General features: G+C 41.1%; 2 protein-coding genes across 4 annotated transcripts; both read right to left on the reverse strand.

The window, feature by feature from the left end:
* Positions 1-521: 521 nt before the first annotated feature.
* LOC4348728 (uncharacterized) lies at positions 522-9,438 on the reverse strand. 2 transcript variants are annotated; one of them, XM_015759235.3, is made up of 14 exons: positions 9,253-9,438; positions 8,826-8,971; positions 8,662-8,747; positions 7,495-7,771; positions 6,531-6,874; positions 5,150-5,441; positions 4,842-4,909; positions 4,081-4,332; positions 3,260-3,335; positions 2,666-2,742; positions 2,548-2,597; positions 1,890-1,974; positions 1,566-1,664; positions 522-1,071 (listed from the first exon to the last, which is right to left on the reverse strand). In XM_015759235.3, exons 2-14 carry the CDS (start codon positions 8,935-8,937, stop codon positions 868-870), a joined length of 2,022 nt encoding a protein of 673 aa, XP_015614721.1. In that variant the 5' UTR covers positions 8,938-8,971; positions 9,253-9,438; the 3' UTR covers positions 522-867. The 2 variants fall into 2 exon arrangements, with proteins under 2 accessions (XP_015614721.1, XP_015614720.1); XM_015759234.3 differs by having other exon boundaries at positions 8,826-8,986.
* A 118-nt stretch (positions 9,439-9,556) lies between these two features.
* LOC4348729 (UDP-glycosyltransferase 86A1) lies at positions 9,557-18,890 on the reverse strand. 2 transcript variants are annotated; one of them, XM_015759239.3, is made up of 2 exons: positions 18,056-18,890; positions 9,557-10,797 (listed from the first exon to the last, which is right to left on the reverse strand). In XM_015759239.3, the coding sequence occupies exons 1-2, from the start codon at positions 18,624-18,626 to the stop codon at positions 9,875-9,877; spliced, it is 1,494 nt and encodes a 497-aa protein (XP_015614725.1). In that variant the 5' UTR covers positions 18,627-18,890; the 3' UTR covers positions 9,557-9,874. The 2 variants fall into 2 exon arrangements, with proteins under 2 accessions (XP_015614725.1, XP_015614724.1); XM_015759238.3 differs by lacking the exon at positions 18,056-18,890 and adding an exon at positions 11,284-12,161.
* Between the last annotated feature and the right edge of the window lie 1,697 nt (positions 18,891-20,587).

Raw genomic sequence — 20,587 nt, forward strand, 5'->3', positions numbered from 1 at the left:
GGAGACCGTGTCATTATTCAAAGCGTAGCAGAGGAATTGTACTGCATCCAGCATACTTTTTCCTCACACGTGCAAAACGGAGCAATTCATTAGCATATAATTAATTAAATATTACTTAGAAAAACTTAAAAAATGATTAATATAATTTTTAAAAACTTATTTTTTTCAGAAAAACACATAATTTAATAATTGAGAAAACGTGCGCGCGATAAATTATTGAGAGGTATTTCGAATTGTTTGTTGACACGGACAAAGTAAGGGAAAACCCCTGAAAGAATTTCCATATTAACCTGAAAGAACATTTTTACTGATGCAATATTAGGAAAAGACAATAAAGAGAATAGGCAGTGGACGGGCCATAGAGGAGTATAATTGATGGGACGTCTAGAAATTGTAAAAACAAAACCCAACGTGATAATAAACTCTAAAAACTATAAGATCCATTTTTTGAAAGTTCCAAGGAGAATGAATAGAAATAGTGGTAGATCGAGCAAACAAATAAAGATGGAGATGACATAAGGTGTAGCAACTGGTGTGACTTTTAAAGAACTGCATAATTAGAAACATGAGGATGATAAGGTTTGGTCTTACAAACTCTTAAGATAATGACATAGCTATTTAATAAATTTTAAGTAAAATCATAATAAAAAATATATAATTTTGTTTGGGTGCTAGCCGCGCAATTGCGCGGGCCACCCAACTAGTTTTTTTTAAATAAGACGGATGGTCAAACATTGGGCACGGAAATCAGGGTTGGTCTTTTTTTTTAGGACGAAGGGAGTAACGATGAAGTAATAGTACTAGTAAGGAGGCGAACAATGGAACCTGAAAACCCAAAATGTCAAGAGGCGCAGTGCTCCCGTCCCGTCACACTTTGCGTAGCATCGTTCTGTACATGGGAGCTCCACGAGCCAGCACATGGCGCTCCCAGTCAGACGCAGCGCCGAACGGGTTGTCCATCTGGTGGTCGCCGCCGCCATCGTCGTCCACCACCAGCTGGCCCTTGCCGTGCGTCATGAACTGCTCTTTCATTCTGAGCAGGACGGACTCCACGTCAGACTGCAGATAAACCTGGAGAGGCAAAAGTTTATTAGAGGACGGCTGGTTCGTCCTCTTTCCCCTCAGACCAGACACCCACTCCCTCGCTTTGCTTTGTAAATTGCTGATTAAGCAATGGGTGAGACTAGTTGTTTTCTAATTAGACATTAAAACTTCCCCATATTAAAACTTCCCCATCTTCTTGAGTGGTATGATGGTATCAGCATTTTCTATTAGATTGGTCCCCTACAAGCTCCGTCGCCCCCAGTGCCACACTCACCAAGCAAGGATATGATATATTACAGCTGACCTTAGATTACATCGAAATTAGTGCCGTGATAACAAAAACACTAGTGCTCATATGCGTAAAGCGCGTCTAAGGTCAACCTATATTTTTCTATAACAACAAACAGCTGTGCTGCTGTTACTGAAGTCGGACTAGATTTTGTTACTATTTCTGTACTGTTACGCAAGGATATATAACCTTGGTCAACATCTGAAATGGGAAGGTGGGGAGTACACTATACCTTTCCATTGGGCTGAAGAAGATCAGCAATAGCTTCAACAAGCATTCTTCGTACCATTCTCCACCTGTTCTGCTCTCTGTTGAAATCAGGATTTGGGCACTGCAAAGAGGAGAGGATAACAATAAATGTACGCAATACAACAGTACTGCTATATTCTAAGCTTGCATACAACAAATACAACTAAGAGCAGTCCCAAATTAAAACTAACATAAAGTGCAAATCTTGTTACTGTTCTATATAAGATTTTCCAGCAGGTAGCTGTGTAGTTTAAGTGTAAGTAGACGAAGACAAAACTGTATCAGAAATACTAAGAGTTAAGAGTACCTGTATAGTGACAAGAGCCAACTGTCCAGGGTAACTTGAAACAATTGATCGAAATGTGGATGTTGCATTTGTTGAAACAAAATATCTGACAGAAAGAAACACCTGCGTCATTAATGCTAATTGCCAAAATATAGAAGCCAAAAAGTCCAAAACAAAATTACAAGAGTACCAGATTAATTCATATAGTGGTTAGAAATAAATAAAAAGATTTCTCAGAAGAACCTTATATTTAAGGATTACGAACTGCAAGCAAGAACATACCCTTGTTATTTAGACAGTATGGTGTTTGAACTTGATAGCATAGCGACATCTGTATAAAGTGTCACTACATGAGATCATCACAAAAAAAATATATCTTAGATTTTATAAACCATCATCTGTAAAGTCAACTCTAGGATCCCTTCGCAAATAGTCAATCTAGTTCCAGAATAGCCACATAGGAGAAGGGGTACTTCCAGTCAAGGTGGGCAGGTGGGCAGAGAGCCAGAGACAAGATAGTTCGTTACTTTGTTTCAGTCGTTTTATGAGCACACTAGTTGCTGGAAATGAGAGTCTGGGACCACTCGCGTGAACAAAAAAAAAGGGCGAGGAGAGAACAAGCAACATGTCTACACTTCTACCAACTAAAAACAGATCTGTAGTTTGTAGAGATGCTTACAGATTCCTTTTGTCAACTGAAGCAACATCCCGAAGGCACCTTACAACAAGCTACATGAAAAGCAAGTCAAAAGGAGCTTGATCACTTATGTTAATAGAAACTACAGGGCAGTTATTACCTTTTTATTCATCTCAAGCCCAAGAAAATTGGAGCCTTCCCAGTCTCTAGCCATTTGAAAAAGAAATAAACCATTTCCTGCACAAATAGAAAAGAACTCAAAAGGGTGAGAGAATGAGAAATGTGATCCCACAAAATTCAACTAATATTCTCTATAGTAAGACGGATGTTATACATGTATTCATTCACTCTGGCAAAACAGCAAGCCAATCAGGCAGTCGCACTAAGGAATGAATTATACTTTGTGCTTACTAGTCACTACAGAAGAGAAACTGAGATTTAAGATCTTCTAAAAATGGGAAACTTGTACTGGAAGAGGAATATTGATATGCGATGTGAAAAGTTTTGAGTATTTCAATGCTATATGAGTTCACAGAAAATGAATGGAACCGTTAACAGACAATGCAGCTTAAAGAGGTTCTGCCGAACCAAAAATCATTACATTGGTGTAAATCAGCTAAAACCTATAATAACTGGAATTAGTACAAAGACACCACAAATAATTAAAAGGGAAGGTTCCTCCCAGTTTGTATTCATTGGATAGCACATACTGATCACTTTATCAGAGATTGAACATTGTAGTAGGGAGACCTACCACTTCCAATATCAACCACTAACGGTTGTGAAGAATCAGAAAAGATAGCATTCCATGGTATCTGATAGGGATAACTCTGAAAAAATATGAGGGTATTTTATTTTAATGACCAGCAATAAGGATCAGTACAACAAATAAGGCACTTTGTAATATTCCACTTCAGAAAACTAATGCAGTGTTAGTTGGTAAAAATATGGACCTGCTGGCAGAAATTATTCAGTAGAAGACATGACAATAGGTCCATCACTGTTCAGATTATATGCAAATCATTACCCATTTAGAAGACCATGAACAGTCACTAGAAATCCCTGAGCGGAGTACTCCTGACTAAGTGGATATTTGTCATTCACTACACAAACACACATTGTTAAAGGGTTATTTTACAGGCATTATTAAAAAGAATTTCAATGCTTGATTCCCTGTATTTAGTGTAATTTGTGAGTTCTGAAGCTGCACATTCTAGACTTGAAATATAAATGGTGTGTAAAGTACTGTAAAAAGGACAATGCCGTAGCATTAGTTCATATAGAGGAGAAAAATGCCATGTTAGATGTTTGAATATGCTTTCATTAACTCAGATATTAACCTGGCAGATTGTTGAAGCTTTTATACATGCCATTTGAAGATATCGTGCTCTCATCACAAGGTCCAAAGTAGGATCACTTGGATATTAGACGTTTAATAGTATAGGAATGCAAATTTGTTCTGGAATGCTGGGAACATTAGGGCCTCGGACTAAATTTTTGTCCACATATGTTTTACAGTAGAATTTGTTGTCATGCATTGCCGAAAGGGAATAAGCATTCTAGACAATGACTTACTTTATCCAATGCTGCAACACCAGGCAATATTTTTCCTTTCAGGAATTCCAAAACAACAGATGCATTTTTAAATGTTGTATATTTTGATGATGATCCTGATATTCCTTTTACTGCCTTGCATGCTGCACTCCCCACTAAAATAACATCGCAGCTATCATGGCTTGCCTTGTCCAGTATCCTGCCCAACTGTGCTGCCCCACCAGAAAACTCTTCTGTTAAATCAAAACATGTTGGCCCAATCCATAGGACCTTCTGAGACATAGAAAACAAATGAATGTGATAAGTTTTCTAGGAATAAAAAAAGATTATCCTGAGAATTAAGATATATAAGATGATAACAACAAAAGAAACCTCAATGACGCATGAATCATGATGTCATAGAAAAGTCAACTTGAGCACTTCACATAAATTATCACTTATCAATTATAATGCTGCTCTCAAGTTGCCTGAAGTGTATTATTATGTCTAGTACTTCAATGTGTTGACTTCTTTCTCATTTGTAAACTGAGTCTAAGACTGAGAACTTATGGGACGTGTCGATGCCACAAAACAAGGTGTGGTGTGTACACCATGTAGTTTTTGGTATTTCCAAGCTAAAATAATGTAGAATCAACTACAGAAACATGAAGGTTTGTGAAATACTTTAGAGCATAAATTATTTTGATGTATTGTTTCTATGTGTTACACAGAGTAGCACAAATACTTTTTATTGCTCAGTTACACTAACTGAAGGGAAATATTCATCAATACTCTTTTCTTACCTTGTATAATGGCATTAACGAGGAAATTTTCTCCAATGTTGATGGCCCTATATCAGCTGGTGTCCAGCCTAAAGAAATTAATCATAGAAGGAAAAACAGGTATCAGAAAGCTTCACTATTATTGTATGATTTATGTAAACAACTAATACTTTGAAATATAAGTTGTTCAAAAGGATGAAAATGATGTATTACAAACAGGATGTTAACACTAATTAAGGAAATTGTTGCAGTGTATGAGTTGTCAAGAAATAGGGCATTCCTATTGAAAACATGTGAACGAAAATCAGAGAAATGACTAGTATATTCACCAGGCAATAGTTCAGCAGAGTCGAGAATTTCCAACTTTTCATGATTGTTGTTCTTGTTGTTCAAACACCAGGTGTCAGTTGGATAATAAATAGGAATATTCCTGTTATGAGCTGTTTGTATAAGTTGTAGCACTTCCTTAGTTGAATTCTTTTCTACAAAACAAGAGGGCACTGGTATTCCAAAGCCATTCATTATTTGCAATGACAATTTGCCAACAAAGAATAATCCATCACATAGAGAGGCTAACAGATTCAGAGCAGGTGCCTTTCCCAAGAAGTTACTGCCTCCAATCTGCAATAACCAGAACAGTGTCAGAGTGAGATCAATATCGTTGTTGAAGAAATACTACTAAGACTTTAAAAAAAAAAAACACTCCCAGTGCAAAGCATGAATCTTGCTTTCATATAGTATACCAAAAGAGGTTCTTTCCGGTCCCTGAGGAGGACCATGATACACCACACTTTCTAGTATTAAGTTGTAGTGCATCCTGATTCATTCCTCTAACGTACCAAGAGATACTACAAATTGACACTAGATGGTGTGGTACCTCGTGCTTCCCCCTCAACGACTGTAAAAGAAGTCTCTTATAGAAAACATTTTCTAGGATAAAGGTTCTGGCCTTTGCTATTCAGCTGTCATTTGTGAACTGTTATGATCACTAGCCATCAAGCATTTACAAATTCTTGACCAGTCCCCTAAAAAGATGACACTAACAAAACCACTGAGCATTTATCTGTTATCTATAATGAACATAACATGACAATCAATTGAACATGCATTATGATATCTCCTAGCATCCCTTTTTTTTCTAATAAAATATCAGAAATAAACAGCTTTCAATAATTAGCATGTCGGCTTTTCTGTAGTACCTATTCTTGCTTTGACCCCTAGTGTACAGAGTACAGACCAGGGTCAGAGTGTAAAGTAATAAGATTATGTTTGTACAGCTTTAAAGAGAAATGCAACTATAATAATCTGCTATCGTGCAAAAAAGCTAAAGCATATACTTACACATAAGGATTGGTTGTCAATTGCGTCTAACTACGCAGGCTTACTGTTGTGAAGAATAGAAAAAAGAATACTTGGTTATCATGTATGTACTTAACAAAACACACCGTCAACACAGAAATTAACTTAGCTTTTCAACAAGGAGGAACAGAAGTACAAAGCAGGTTGGAACAACGTATTCTGTAACTCTCTCCCTTAATCAGTTTATTTTACAACAGAAAAGTGGACAGATTCAAAATAAGCATGTCAAACTATAAGAGCTGAATATTGTAAAATAGAAACTAAAAATAAAAAACTTTTAGGGCTAAAACTTGTAGTTAGTTCCTTTACTATGTAGTATGTACTGTAAAGAAAACAAAGACTAATTATTACTATTGCAATGAATGGGCGCCTTGTGGTGTCCGTGATCTTTCTCAATTGCATAAGCTCCTCCTCAAAATGGAAACCAGCAAGGGATGCATGGCAGAAGCGAGTGATGCCAACAGTAGATGCTAGCATCTTATGAGACAGTGAGAAAGAATCATTGACAAAGATTGCAGCACCTGAAGCGAGCTTCTGAGAAAAATCATTGCAGTTTGCATTTTCTCCTTTGAAGTTCAAAAGATTTTCAAACAAAATAATGTCATTCTGCATCCACCCTTCTGGCTTAAATGATGTTAAACCAGGCACACCATTTACTGGGACCACTTTTACTTGAAGAAGCGATGACATATAGTCTGACAATCAACATTTATGACAGATTATTTTAAATAATCGATATGAAAGAAACAAGCTATTCTGATTTGCAATTCTAGCTAAAAAAAAATTGTATATAACACTATTTTTCGATAATGGTATATAACACTATAGTTGATTAAAACAAAAAACATATTACAATGAGTCAGAAGTCATAAAAAATCAAACCAATTTATAATCATTGACATGGAAAATATAACAAGTGAGAAATACAGTGTCCACGGTATGCATCAGAGATATCTACTGCATAAGAATTCAATAGCAATGCTTCTCAGTTTCCCAAGATGAAGATATTTTCAGGTGTATGAATAAAATCTAAAATATTTGCATTGGTTTCAAAAACATGTCATGTGTGTCCTGAAATGATGCATAATTAAATGTCCTGGCATATTAGCATCAAAACTGAAAATATGTTTTTATCCTGGCCTGAAAAAACTTATGTCTGTATCTTTTTTTTGAACGAGTCGGCACTTAGAGTGCGCCAATTTCATTGAATATAGCAGGAGAAAAACTGCACATTGAATATATACAAAAAGAAAAGGAGAGCTATAGTATTATGAGTATCATTTAAAATTAGCATGCGAATCATGAATCAACTGACCAGCAAAAGTTTCAGTTGACTTGAGTACTGGGTAAACAGATTGAAGAACAGGAGTCCAACTGGTGACCAGAAGCACTTTTGCTCCAGCTTTTTGCAAGTATTTGATAGTTGACACAGTCCTTTCCAGCGACAAACTACATGATCCTAGAGGATTACAGATCAGTTCGGAATCAAGTCGCACCAGAACCACCTCTGCATTGAGTTTTTCAATGGGGAAATCCCTAACAGATTGCACGTGCAGATATGATGTTGAATGATCAATACAAGAATATTTGTCCTGAAACAGTGATGGAAAAACAAGAAGTTAACAGTCCATGTCAGGAATGAGTTTTCTTTTTCCTTTTCTTTTGAAAATCGAGAAGGGCTGTTTCGAAAGAGATGTGCACCCAAGTCAAGCCTAGCATTTGAACCTGGGTGGGTACTGAGGTTAAACAGCCTCATCACCACCAGGCCATCAGCCTGTTCACAAGAACTGGATTTACATGTTAAGTTGCTAAAATTTATCAAAGGAATCAGGAAACAACAGGAAAAGGATTTGTTACTTGAGAAGGTAAAAAAAAGGATGTCAAGCATTTAATCATGTCCAACAGGCTAGAAACAAGTTATCTAACTTCCGTATCAAACTAGGAGGTAGGCAAATGATCATGGCTACAACAACAATGCGCAGACCAAAAGAACAATTGTAATAAGGTATTAAGGTGACAAACACTAGTCTAAAGAGAAAAAGTTTTGGCTTTGTATATTTTATTCTTAAAAACAAAAAGGTGAAGAAATTAAGAATACCTCGCTAAATAATGTTAAACACCTGCCTTAAAGATCAAATACTATTGACTTCCATTCTCACCATCTCATTAACATGGAAGCATTTAGTCTCTTAATCTCTTTTGACTTTTGAGTACATCTGACAGTATATTCATTATTACCTCTTGGTACATTTTCAAGTGCCATAAAAGACCTCTTCCATCAAAGGGGTCGGGTTTATCCCATTTTCTAAAAATCAAAGGGGTGCAGTTTTTTTTTCTCCATCAATTATAAACAGTTCACTCATCCTTAGCATTCAGTGTTCCACAAAACAAAGGACATGTAATGCCACCTCTATAAGCAAAAATTGATTGTCATTGGGGATTACATGCCACATTATGTAGAACCCAGAGAATTCTAGCATACCTCTCCCTCAAGATGAACCACACTAGCAGATTGCGGTGGCTGAAAGCACAGTACCATACCATTAAGCCTGGATAGTCCGCGACTTCCTACCGTAGGATGGAACTAAGAGTCAACACAATTGGAATGAAAATCAGAACAGAGTTAGTCATGTTACTCCAGCTCACCCCGTAAGTAACAAGGACGTCCTGTAACCACGGATCCACCCGATTGTGGCCATGATTCTCGCCGACGAGACCTCGATGGCCTCAACAACTGGACGCTGCAAGCCTTCTGCATCAAGCCGTCCTTCCTAGCGCCTCGCACGCTGGCACTAGCATCCGAAAACCTAAATCAGCAGAAGAGAAGATAAAAAACCGAGCACAATCAGTCACCAAATTACAGCAGAAAAGTGCGGGCAATCGGGGCCGGCTGACGCGGCCATCGTTCCCTTGGGAAATTGGCGAAGCTGCAAGCACAGCGCACAATCGGCACCGCAGCATCGCCGAATGCCCCGAATCCCCTGCCTTCCTTCTCAGCTTCGCTGCCGCCGCGTCGACGCGGCGGGTCGGGCCATCAGCGAGCTAGCGAGAGAGAGGGGGAAATGGGACTTACCCGCTCTTTCGTTGCCGCGGCGCCGCTCCCGTCGGCGCGTACGCTCCCCGGCGGCCACCCGCCGCCGTATCTCCCCGTCGAGGAGGAGGAGGAGGACGCCGAGCCGCTCGCTCGCTTCTCGCCGTGGAGGTGGAGGAGTTCGCGAGCGCGAGGCGCGGCGAGGTGGGTTGCCTCTGCCTCCGTGCCGTTGGGGAGCGGAAGCCAACGGGGATAAGGCGTCGCGGACTTGGGCCGGGCCGAATTATATGATGGGCTTAGATAGAAGTACAAAAGGAGCCCAAAAATGCTTAAACACCTTTCTAAGTTCTAACCAAACAAAATTCAAATGTGTTTTTATTTGAACACACAAACACATCGCTTCAAACAAACTTAGTTTGAACGGAAACACAATCCGTTCTCGCAAACATTTGGGTGGTTCTGCCCAGCAAATCCCCAAATTACAGTAGCTTCTACATAGACACATCTGCTGCACGTCACTGGCACAGTGGCTACAATCTAGGACTTGTACGTGTGTGCACGTACGAGAACGATGATACTACTAGTTCATACGAGCCCGACACGTTACGAGACGCGTGGCATGGCGGTGTATCGATGACGTGTACATGTGCTTTGACCCGCCGGGTCAATGGCGGCCGCCGCCGCCGCCGCAGCGGCGCTTCAGCTCGTCGACGAGCTCGTCGAAGCCGCGGCGCGACGAGCCGCCGGGCGCGACGGCGGCGTGCAGCGTGGCCCGCATCTTGCCCACCTGCTCCCGGAGCACCTCCCCTTCCTCCCCGCGCATCACCCCCTCGATCCTCGCCCTCACCTCGCCGGCGTCCACGGCGCCGCGGTCGCCGACGGCCACGCCGGCGCGCCACTCCCGCACGACGAGGCGGCGGTTGGTGAACTGGTCGGTGAGCAGCGGGAAGCACAGCATCGGCACCCCGGCCCACGCGCTCTCCAGGATGGAGTTCCAGCCGCAGTGCGTGAGGAAGGCGGCGACGGCGGGGTGGGCGAGCACCTCCACCTGGCAGCACCACGGCACCACCACGCCGCGGCCGTCGGCGGCGGCGGCGGCGGCGAAGCCGTCGGGGAGCGGGTCGGGGTCGTCGGAGCTGACGATGTCCGGCCGCATCACCCACAGGAACCGGGCGCCGCTGGCGAGCACGCCGCGGGCGATCTCGTGGAGCTCGCGGCGCGTGACGTGGGCGTAGCTGCCGAAGGAGACGTAGAGCACGGAGCGCGGCGGCTGCGCGGCGAGCCACCGGGAGCAGTCGGACTCGGCCCACATGGAGGTGGCGACGGCGCTGCGGGCGAAGCCGGCGGGGAGGATGGGGCCGACGGCGTAGAACGGCCGCTCGCGGCGGAGCGCGGCGATGGTGGACGGCTCCAGCTCCTCCACCGTGTTGCACACCACGTAGTCGGCGCCGCGGGCCTCCTCGAACGCCCTGAAGATGATGCGGTGCACCACCGTGGTCGTGTCCGTGTCCTGCAGGTACGACATCAGCTCCCCCGGCTCGATCGCCTCCACCCCCGGCACGTACGTGATCGTGTCCTTCCTCGGCTCTGCATGCACCCACCACCACACATTCCCCCCAACAAATTAAAACAACTCGTAAAATAAAATTACTTGCTACCTCCGTTTCAAGTCATAAGAAAGTCTTATAACCTAAAACGAAGGAAGTACTTGCAAGGATCTTCGTTTCGCATCACGAAAAATGTGAAACAGTTGAATTACATGCACCGACCAATTCACGAAAATGAGAAATGTGACTGAGAAGATTAAAATGATGAGAATCACAACTGTTTGGTAGTCAGACTCTGAGAATTAATATTTTTTGAACTTTCAAGAATTAATAATATTGAATTTTTTTACTTCTGATTTATAGTTTAATTTTAAGATTTTAAAATTATGAATTCTGAGAATTTGAATTAAAATCTAAACTATTTGAGAAAGCTAGAGATTCTGCACGAAACTGCAACTATATCGTAAGCTCTTTTGGCAAGACCTAAGATGGCTTGTGTAAGTGCCAAGTGCTCGTGTTCGTGTACCGTTGCAACGGAAGTGACCGTGCTCGGTGAGGAGGTTGATGTGGTAGTAGAGGTTGAAGATGAGCGCCGGCTCGGTCCAGAAGGAGACGTAGGGGATCCCGAGCTTCTTGGAGAGCGTCGCCGGCCAGACGAAGAAGGTGTCAGCGACGAGGAACGTCGCCGCCGCGTCGACGACGACGCGGCGGAGCAGCGCCTCGACGTGCGCGCCGAACGCGTGGAGCAGCGACCCCATGAAGTCGTCGTGGTTCAGCGACCGGTCGAACCCCACGGGGAGGCCGTCGCTCACCACCTCGTACCGCACGTCCATGGCGGCCGCCACCGTCTCGCCGCCGCCGCCCCCTTTCGCGGCGGCGGCGCGCGCCGCGGCGAAGACGTCGTAGCCGGACGGATCGGCGACGCCGAGCGCGCGCGCCGTCTGCTCGTGGACGGACTCCGTGCTGACGAACGTGACGGCGAACCCCCGCGCCGCCAGCTGCAGCGCCAGGTGCACCGCCGGGTTCACGTGGCCCTGCAGCGGGTACGTCACCACCACCGCGTGCGGCTTGCCGCCGGCGGCGGCGGCGGCGGTGGCAGCAACCTCTTCCCCCATTGCCGATCGCCAAGCTAGTAGCGCTAGCAGCTAATCAACCAACCAATCCTATGATTCTTTCGTCTGCTCTATCACTGGTTCACTCCGCTACCAAGCTAGTGGAATTTATAGGGAACTATTCGTTAAAAAAGAATTTATACAGAACTATTCTAAACATACGAGGAGACATCTCCTATATCATCTAAATGGTTATGAAAAAACTAAAAAAAAATAAATAAGATATATTAATATGTGATAAATCACTACACATGTAAGATCAAATTTAACTTCTATAAGTTACAATGAAAAATAAATCTGCTTGTGAATATATGTTAATTTGTTTTTTTATTGAAACATGTAGAAGTTGAATTTTAACCTGTATGTTTATGATCTATCACATATTAATCTATGTATTTATTTTTTAAATTTTCTATAACTCATTTAAATGATATGTAAATAACAAGGAGATATCCCCTCGAGAATTTAATCCACTCTCGGAATTTATATGATCCAGCGAGTGACATCTGACATCACTATATGTGGACACACCAACTGATGACCTCGTGATCGTGTCAAAGGCGGCGATTGAGAACCTTAATTTACCCTAATAGGTTTTGTTATATATTTTCGCTTTAGCCGCCGGCCGGCAGCTAATCTGTTTGTTAATTAGGTTGTTCTTGCCATTGACAGTGATGGATATTGGATAATCTTGGTGAATATGAGAGAAAGAGAGTTTGGTTTTCACAGAACTATAAATTATACCTCTATCCCATAATAATTGTATTTTTAGGATTTAAATTTATCCCAAAATAGTTGCCACGATAAAGTACTAATGATCTCATTAATCACTTCTCATTCAAAATTCTCCTTATTTTACCCTCAACTACCCTCACACTTTTACCTATACATCATTTCATAAAGGGTATTATAGTTTTTTTTCTCAAACTTTAATATATGCTAAACAATCTAGAATTACAATTATTTCGAGACGGATTGAGTAAGTAGTTTTGGCTAGGAGCTTAATTAAGCCCACTATCATGGGAATTTTACCGGATTTTTGCAATTTTCTAATGCATCGAGTAATTAAAAACATCTAAGAAACACATAATAACATACACGTGTGGAGTAGTAAACTATTAAGGGCACCTCCGCACCTCCAGCGTTGGTTCGACCAGTGCAATAGGCAGAAGTCAATCAAGTCATACAAAATTCGGTTCGATCGCTCCAACGTGAAAAACAATTTATGGATTCCACGTAAAAAGAATCCGCTAATCGTGTCCGTCCTAGCTTCATGCATATGCCAATTATGTACAATGCAACAAACCATTTTTTTTACTTCTTTACTCGCCTAAGTTAGATTTCACTTTGAAGTTCCTTTTTTTTCCTATCTAACAATCACGCATCAACTACCGCAAAATGCATCATTTGGTTTCTCCGCTTTAAAATTGGTTTTATCTTCACATTGGAGATGCATGCTCTAAGGTTGTCTTCTTCCCCTTCTTTCTCAACTCGTCTCCCTGTTTTTCCGTGCTCACGCTTTTTAAACTGCTAAACGATATATTTTTACAAAAGTTTTCTATACGAAAGTTTCTTTAAAAATCATTTTAATCCATTTAAAAATAACTGATACTTAATTAATTATGTGCTAATGAGTTGCTCTATTTTACGTGCGGGTGGGATTAGTTCCCAATACCACATACCGAATACAGACTAAGTGAGGGTTTTAATGGTGCAATCGTGGGACAGTATAGTAGCTAGTCCTGTGTGGGCATGCATCTCTCGTATAAGCGGAAAAATAAAAAGGAACTTTCCATGTTCCACACAAAGCCTAAAGGATAAACATGTACATATATACATACATACTCCATCCGTTTAATATTATAAGACATTTGATTTTTTTCTAGTAAAACTTCTTTAGGTTTGACCAATAAAAATATACTATCATTTTCAATATAATACAAACATATTATTAAAATATATTCAATATTAAATTTAATGAAACTAATTTGGTTTGGTAGATGTTGTTATTCTTTTATAAACTTGATTAAATCTAAATAATTTCGATTGAAAATATTCAAACGACTTATTATAATATAAAATGGAAGTGTAAGCTACGACTTCTCGTGACAACTCTAAAGACCTGAGAGGCTAAACAGTTATTCGGTATGTTCTGGAGCAGTCTAGCCCAAGCGGCAGCTACTGCCAACGCTAGTCACCATTCTTTTTCGTTTCTCCGTTGATTAATCAGCCTCTCGCTCGTCAGGCACTGAAGTCTTTCGGTATGATCGGTTGCTCACATCACATTTTCTAATAAGTCATTTTAGTTTATTAAAAAATAAAAACTAATTTATATGTAAAAATTTTATATATATGTATATATATGTGTTCTTAACGATTAAAAAGCCAATACTTAAAAGAAACTATGCTAAAATTATTTGAAAATTTAATTTTTGACTTTTACTTTGGCTTATTATAGGGCAATCCATGGAACTCTCTTTAAACGAGAAGAGGAGAGAAGAGTACTATTATTTTTTCTGCGGCAGCCTACAGACGTTTGTTTATATTCATGCAGAAGAAAAGTCCAGCGGAGTGAGGCAACGTGACAATGATTTGAACGACCGGTAGGTCACTTCTTGACGTTATTATGTGCTCGGTAAAATAAAATGATTCTAGTTTGGGCCCTCGGTCCATGTCTGCCACCCCATGGAAAATAGAATGATTTGAACGTGACAATGATTCTACTTTTGTTTTTGCATGTACAGTGAATCATTTCGGCTTTTCTTTTTCCAATGTTATGTTTTGCAAAGTTTCTACGGAGAGTGGTTTTATGTGGCTTGTGATTTGGTTCCACCTACTTCTAGTTGTATCCCACTTGTTTCGATACTGGCTCGTACGAGTGAACGCTAACACAAAAAGACAAATTTTTAACATGAGCATCTGCGCTGTATTGGTTTTTACCGCTTTGTAGAAATTAAAATTATGTTGTTTTTTTTTATAAAACTCTAATTATATCTTATATGCAAGTACTTTATAGGGTAATATTGTATTTAACAACCTAATTAAAATGAGGATGACTAGGGGACCGAATACTTTAGTGACCCCCTTTCTTTTCTTACCTATCCGACCGAGCTTCCACGCATGAGTGAACTTTTGTACTCCCTAGCTCCTTGCCTCGCCAGCCACATCAACAGTAGGGAAGGAGGGAGCACATAGAGGAGAGCAGGAGCCAACGGTAGGTGGCTCACAGCCTAGGCGACGACGACGTGCATTCCTTCCTCAAGTCGTGATACTTGGCATATACATGGTACCTACGGTATCAGCCGAGGATGGCGTACATACACACAGTGCAAATGAGCAACGTGATGAGCCGGCAAGGAGCACGATGCGATAATAACCTCAAGCCCGCATGAATCACTTTGTGAGCACCCCTCATGCTGAGAACAACAACCTGTGCCTTATCGCCGATGCACGGCCCAGACCTCATCTCAGCCCCGCATCCTCCCTCTTCTTCCTTCTCAACTACGATAACATCAACCTTGCCACTGTAACCGCATCCCTTCTTGCTGACTTTTCGGACTCCGATGACCCCATGACCTCATCAACTTCCATACTATCGCCGGTGAGGGAAAGAATACGGGGGATACTATCAGCATCGAGGATTGATGCGTGTGGAAGAATCGGGGAAGGGAGGGAGGAGGAGGACGGAGCGGCTAAGAGAGAAAGACACGAAGAAATAGATCTATGAAAATGGGAAAAACAGTTATATGGAAATATGGTTTCGATACAAAGGCATCTCTCATCCTTGGTTATGATTACGTGCTATAATATTTATGAATTAAACATGGTAGGCCGGGATGTTTTCACTTCATTATTTATAAAATAACCCCATATTATTTGTTTTTCCACCGGTCCCAATCATCGACATGTAATTTTATAACCAGACTCTCGAAAGACAAATAATTACCAGTACCTCCTGGCTCGTCGTGTTCCTCCCTTGGCCGCCTCGTTCGCCGCCCCAGCTCACCCTGCAGCCACCATGCCTTGCCGGTGAACCCATCCCCGACCGGGTGATCACCCCGGTGACCCGTACGTCTAATCAAAGCTTGTTGACGAGTGTGTGGGTTCGATTGAACTTCTCTGTTTTAGTAGGGACTGAAAATTAAACAGCGTTTTACAGTAACCACCCACCGTGTATACCACTTCTGCCCTTGGCTCTACCACACCACTGACGACGTCGTCTCCTGCGTGGCCGCATCTCTCCGCGATAGATTCCGTTCAGAGATACAGTACAAGGAAGTACACACGAGCCGACATGGCTGTTTGCTACCCCTCTCCCTCGTTTTTCGTGCGCACGTTTTTTAAACTATTAAACGGTGTGTTTTTTAAAAAAATTTCTATACAAAAGTTGCTTAAAAAATTAAACTAATCAATTTTTTTTAAAAAAATAGCTAATACTTAATTAATCATGTGTTAAAAGATCGCTCTATTTTAAGTGCAAGAGGGATGGGTTCCTATCCTGCACTTTGCCAACACACAATATGCTTCTCCATCGCCGCCTGCCGCGAGCCCTCCATTGGCTCGTTCCGAATTTCTGGTGGAGCGTGCCCCTCGTGGCCGTGTGTCCAACGGACGCGAGAGCGCGGCGAGAGCTGGAGCTGTGCGCACGCACCGATCCTGCAGGGCTGGGCGGGTGGGCGATCGAGAGCGATATGGACGACGACTAGCTACAGTGAGTCAGTGATGGCAAATGGCATTGGCTTGGCATGGCGTGACATGGGCCTGTCTCCGCCTGATTGGGGTGACGCTTTCGTCAGGCTTTGATTTATCTTCTCTGCTTCGAGACTTCCCGTTCTAGATCGAGCCTCGAAAACCAAGTGACTTTTGTGGTTCTACACAGTTTCTGTCTAGCTTCTGCCTTCAGTTTGAGTTAAACGTTCGGAACGTTGTATTTTGAAAAAAAAAATCTATTTTTTAAGTTAGACCTCATCTTTTCACTTATGCTTATATTTATGAAACAAAATTTGAATTTTTAACCTTAAATTTAGAGCTGATTTTCGGGTTTTTTATTAAAGTTTATTTTTCAGCCTTTACGTTTAGATCGCAAAGAACACTTATACAAAAGTTTTATTTATAAATTATTTTTCGTTTGCAAATATGATGTTTGGCTTATTCCACAAATAAGCGAAACAATTAGGCTAATACAAACTAATCATGAGCTAATTAGCTAGTACCTTATTTTTCATGCAGAAGGAAAAGGATCCCAACTAATACTAACAAACAAAGCCATAGCCAACTTAATTGGCTCCGTTATTTTCAGTTTATCTATCAAATTGTTTTCACATCTTACTTGTTCCATACTTTTAAAATGTGTTATTTAAAAACTTTCTTCAACCGTATACTTGTCCAAGTTACTCCCACCGTTTCAGGTTATAAAACGTTTTGATTTTGGTCAAATTGTTTTAGGTTTGACTAAGATTATAGAAAAATATAGTAATATTTATAATACTAAATTAGTTTCATCAAATCAATATTTGAATTATATTTTCATAATAAATTTATCTTGGGTTAAAAATGTTGCTATTTTTTTCTACAAACTTAATTAAACTTAAAGCAGTTTGACTTTAACTAAAGTCAAAATATTTTATAACTTGAAATGGTTATAAATAGATGGAGTATTTATTAGGCTTACAACATATAATATTTATTTGTTTTATAATTAAGTAGATAACCCGTCAGCTGTCCTTGACTATTCTCAGTTTCCATTCTAACTTCTCAGTTTGTGATGTCTGTTCTAGCTCAAGCTTTCAAGCTTGAGTCGTCGTCTCGTCGAAGCTCTTTTGTTTTTCTTTTCTTTCTATTTTTTGGTACTTTTTTTTTGTTAGTGTTTCAATTGTACTTATTTTAGAACAGCGGTAGTATATACTGTGAAGATTGTTGCGTGAGAGTAAAAATCTCTAAATATTTGATACCGTTGACTTTTTTAAATATATTTGATTATTCATTTTATTAAAAAAAATTAAGTAATTATTAATTCTTTTTCTATCATTTGATTTATTGTTAAATATACTTTTATTTATATATATATATAGTTTTACAAATTTTTCAAAAAAATTTTAAGTAAGACGAATGGTTAAACATGTTTAAAAAAAATCAAACGGCGTCGAATATTTAGAAGCGGAGGGAGTAACTTATTTGGTTTTATACCTTTGCAGTTGAAGTGGCCGTTCTTGGTGAGCAGGTCCATGTGGTAGTAGAGGCTGAAGATGATCGCCGGCTCCGTCCAGAACGAGACGTACGGCACGCCGAGCTTCCTGGCGAGCGTCGCCGGCCACACGAAGAAGGTGTCGGCGACGAGGCACGTGGCGGCGGCGGCGTCCCCGTCGCCGACGACGCGGCGCAGCAGCTCGTCGACGTGCGCGGGGAGCACGTGGAGGACGCCCTCCATGTACTGGTCGTGGTTCCGCGACCGGTCGAACCCCAGCGGGAACCCGTCGCTCACCAGCTCGTACCTGATCATCGCGCCGCCGCCCGCGCCGGCGAAGATGTCGTCGCCGCCGCCGACGCCATGGCCGCCACCGCTCGAGGTGATCTGGCGGTGCACGGACTCGGTGTTGACGAAGGTGACGGCGAACCCCCGCGCCGCCAGCCGGAGCGCCAGGTGCACCGCCGGGATCACGTGGCCCTGCAGCGGGTACGGGATCACCACCGCGTGCGGCCGCTTGCCGCCGCCGTTGCCGTTCGCTGCCACGGCGTCCTGCGGCTGCTGCTGCCCCATATCGATCTCTCTGCGCTGTGCGCGGGAGAACTCGAGAACGCACACGGTGTACGTGCGTGTCGTGCGTGTGAGATGCTGCGAGCAGAGAGAGCTAGTAGCGTGGCGTACGTGGACTATGGTGGTGTGCTGCCGTTTTTGTAGCGGTGGGCAGCATTATTGTGGATGATGTAAGGCTGTTTGTGTACTTGTGTGGTACCAATCGAAATCATGTGGATTCGTAAGTATACGGACTCCCTCCGTTTTTTTTTTTAATGAAGTTGGCATAGGTTTTGGGATATCCGTAGCGTAAAACATCAGATTTTATGAATTTTTTTTTCGGACATGCTATATTTATGGCGACACAAAATTAGCTTGATCACAGTCGGTCAATCTGACCCTTGGATATCATGTAGATTGATTTAAGGAACGTTTGATTTGCTAAGTCTGTATTTATTCCATCTCTCTGTATTACGAACCTGTTGCTCCTGTTATACATTAGTTTCCCATTGAATTTGCACTAGCATCTCTTCTATTTATATCTACTTACATATGTAATTTTGAGACTTACATTGTAAATGCACTAAAATTACATATGTAATTTTATGACTTGCATATGTAATTTTAGAACTTACATCGTAAATACACTAAAATTACATATGTAATTTAGGGACTTACAATGTAAATACATGCCGACTATTTTTTGATGAAAAATATGGCGCCATAAATATAGTTACTCTCTTTTTTTTTAGAAACCACATGTTTTAAGGTAAACTGTTTCATAAAACCCCATGTACAAGTTTTATATGGTTCATTTGGCTAATATATCTATCATTATAATTACAAAAGAAATATATTGGGATATTTTTAGTATTTATAAATACTAGTTGCTTTTTAACAAGAATTGTTTATCGAAATTTGATTATTTATGTGTGTATTAACCGATTATCACGTCGTTATTAGTTTGGATGTGTAATAGTGTGGTGCAAAATTGAGAAAAATGGTAAAGTAGGCAAGAGGGTCGCGTATTTTGAGTCAACTATTGGAAATTTATATGAAAATAGTCATAGATAATAATGAAATCTGGGTTTCTTATAACATTTTGCCCCTAAAACATAGGGTTCTTTGAAACAAATAGCAAAACCATTCTAATTATTATTATTATTATTTATTTATTTTTTTTGTTTTTCTATCATTACACTGTAAGCATGAGTATATATATATATATATTTACATATTTGGATAAAATTTTTGAATAAGACGAATGATTAAACATATTAAAAAGTCAACGGCGTCAAAAGTAGAAAAAACAAAGGAGTATATTCTGATATTATGTACGTCATTCTTAGAAATTAAATATATAGAATTATATAAATCGAATATGTTCACGCTGCTTTTCAATTGAACAACCATAACTTGACATTAACTTAAACTATAGCTTTCAACATTGGCCGTTATACACGAAATAGTCACAAGTTTGATTCATATATATATGGAGTAAAGTAAAACATATTTTTATGGTACAAAACATAAACAGTGCTAGAAAAACATAAAAGTGCATTCGAACGCTTAAGAAACAACGGATTATATTAATTACTAAAAACAAAGTTTTGGCACATTCGTTTTAATTTAGTAGTAAGCAACCGGATTAATTAGATAGCCGGTACAGTCGTTTTCCAGTTTCCACAACTAGTAGTAGGCAACCGGGAGTGACCGAGGGCAAACAGATCGGAAAACGGTGCGGCGTTGCAGCACTGGGGTGAAAACGCTGTGGAGTTAGTATTATGGAAAGGAGCTCGCGTGATCGGTGTCGCGCGCGCATTGGCGGTTTTGCGCCTGCGAGGGTGCGCCGCGAGAGGGACGTGTCGACTCCGATCCTCGCCGTGGAGTTTGGAGGGCGAGGGGCGTGTGCGTGAGTCGTGCGTGATACGGAGGTCATCATCTCGTGAGGTCATGACATTTGACTTGTCTAGCCAAAGCTAAAA

Source organism: Oryza sativa, chromosome 10 (assembly GCF_034140825.1).
Source record: "Oryza sativa Japonica Group chromosome 10, ASM3414082v1".
Classification (NCBI taxonomy): Eukaryota; Viridiplantae; Streptophyta; class Magnoliopsida; order Poales; family Poaceae; genus Oryza; species Oryza sativa.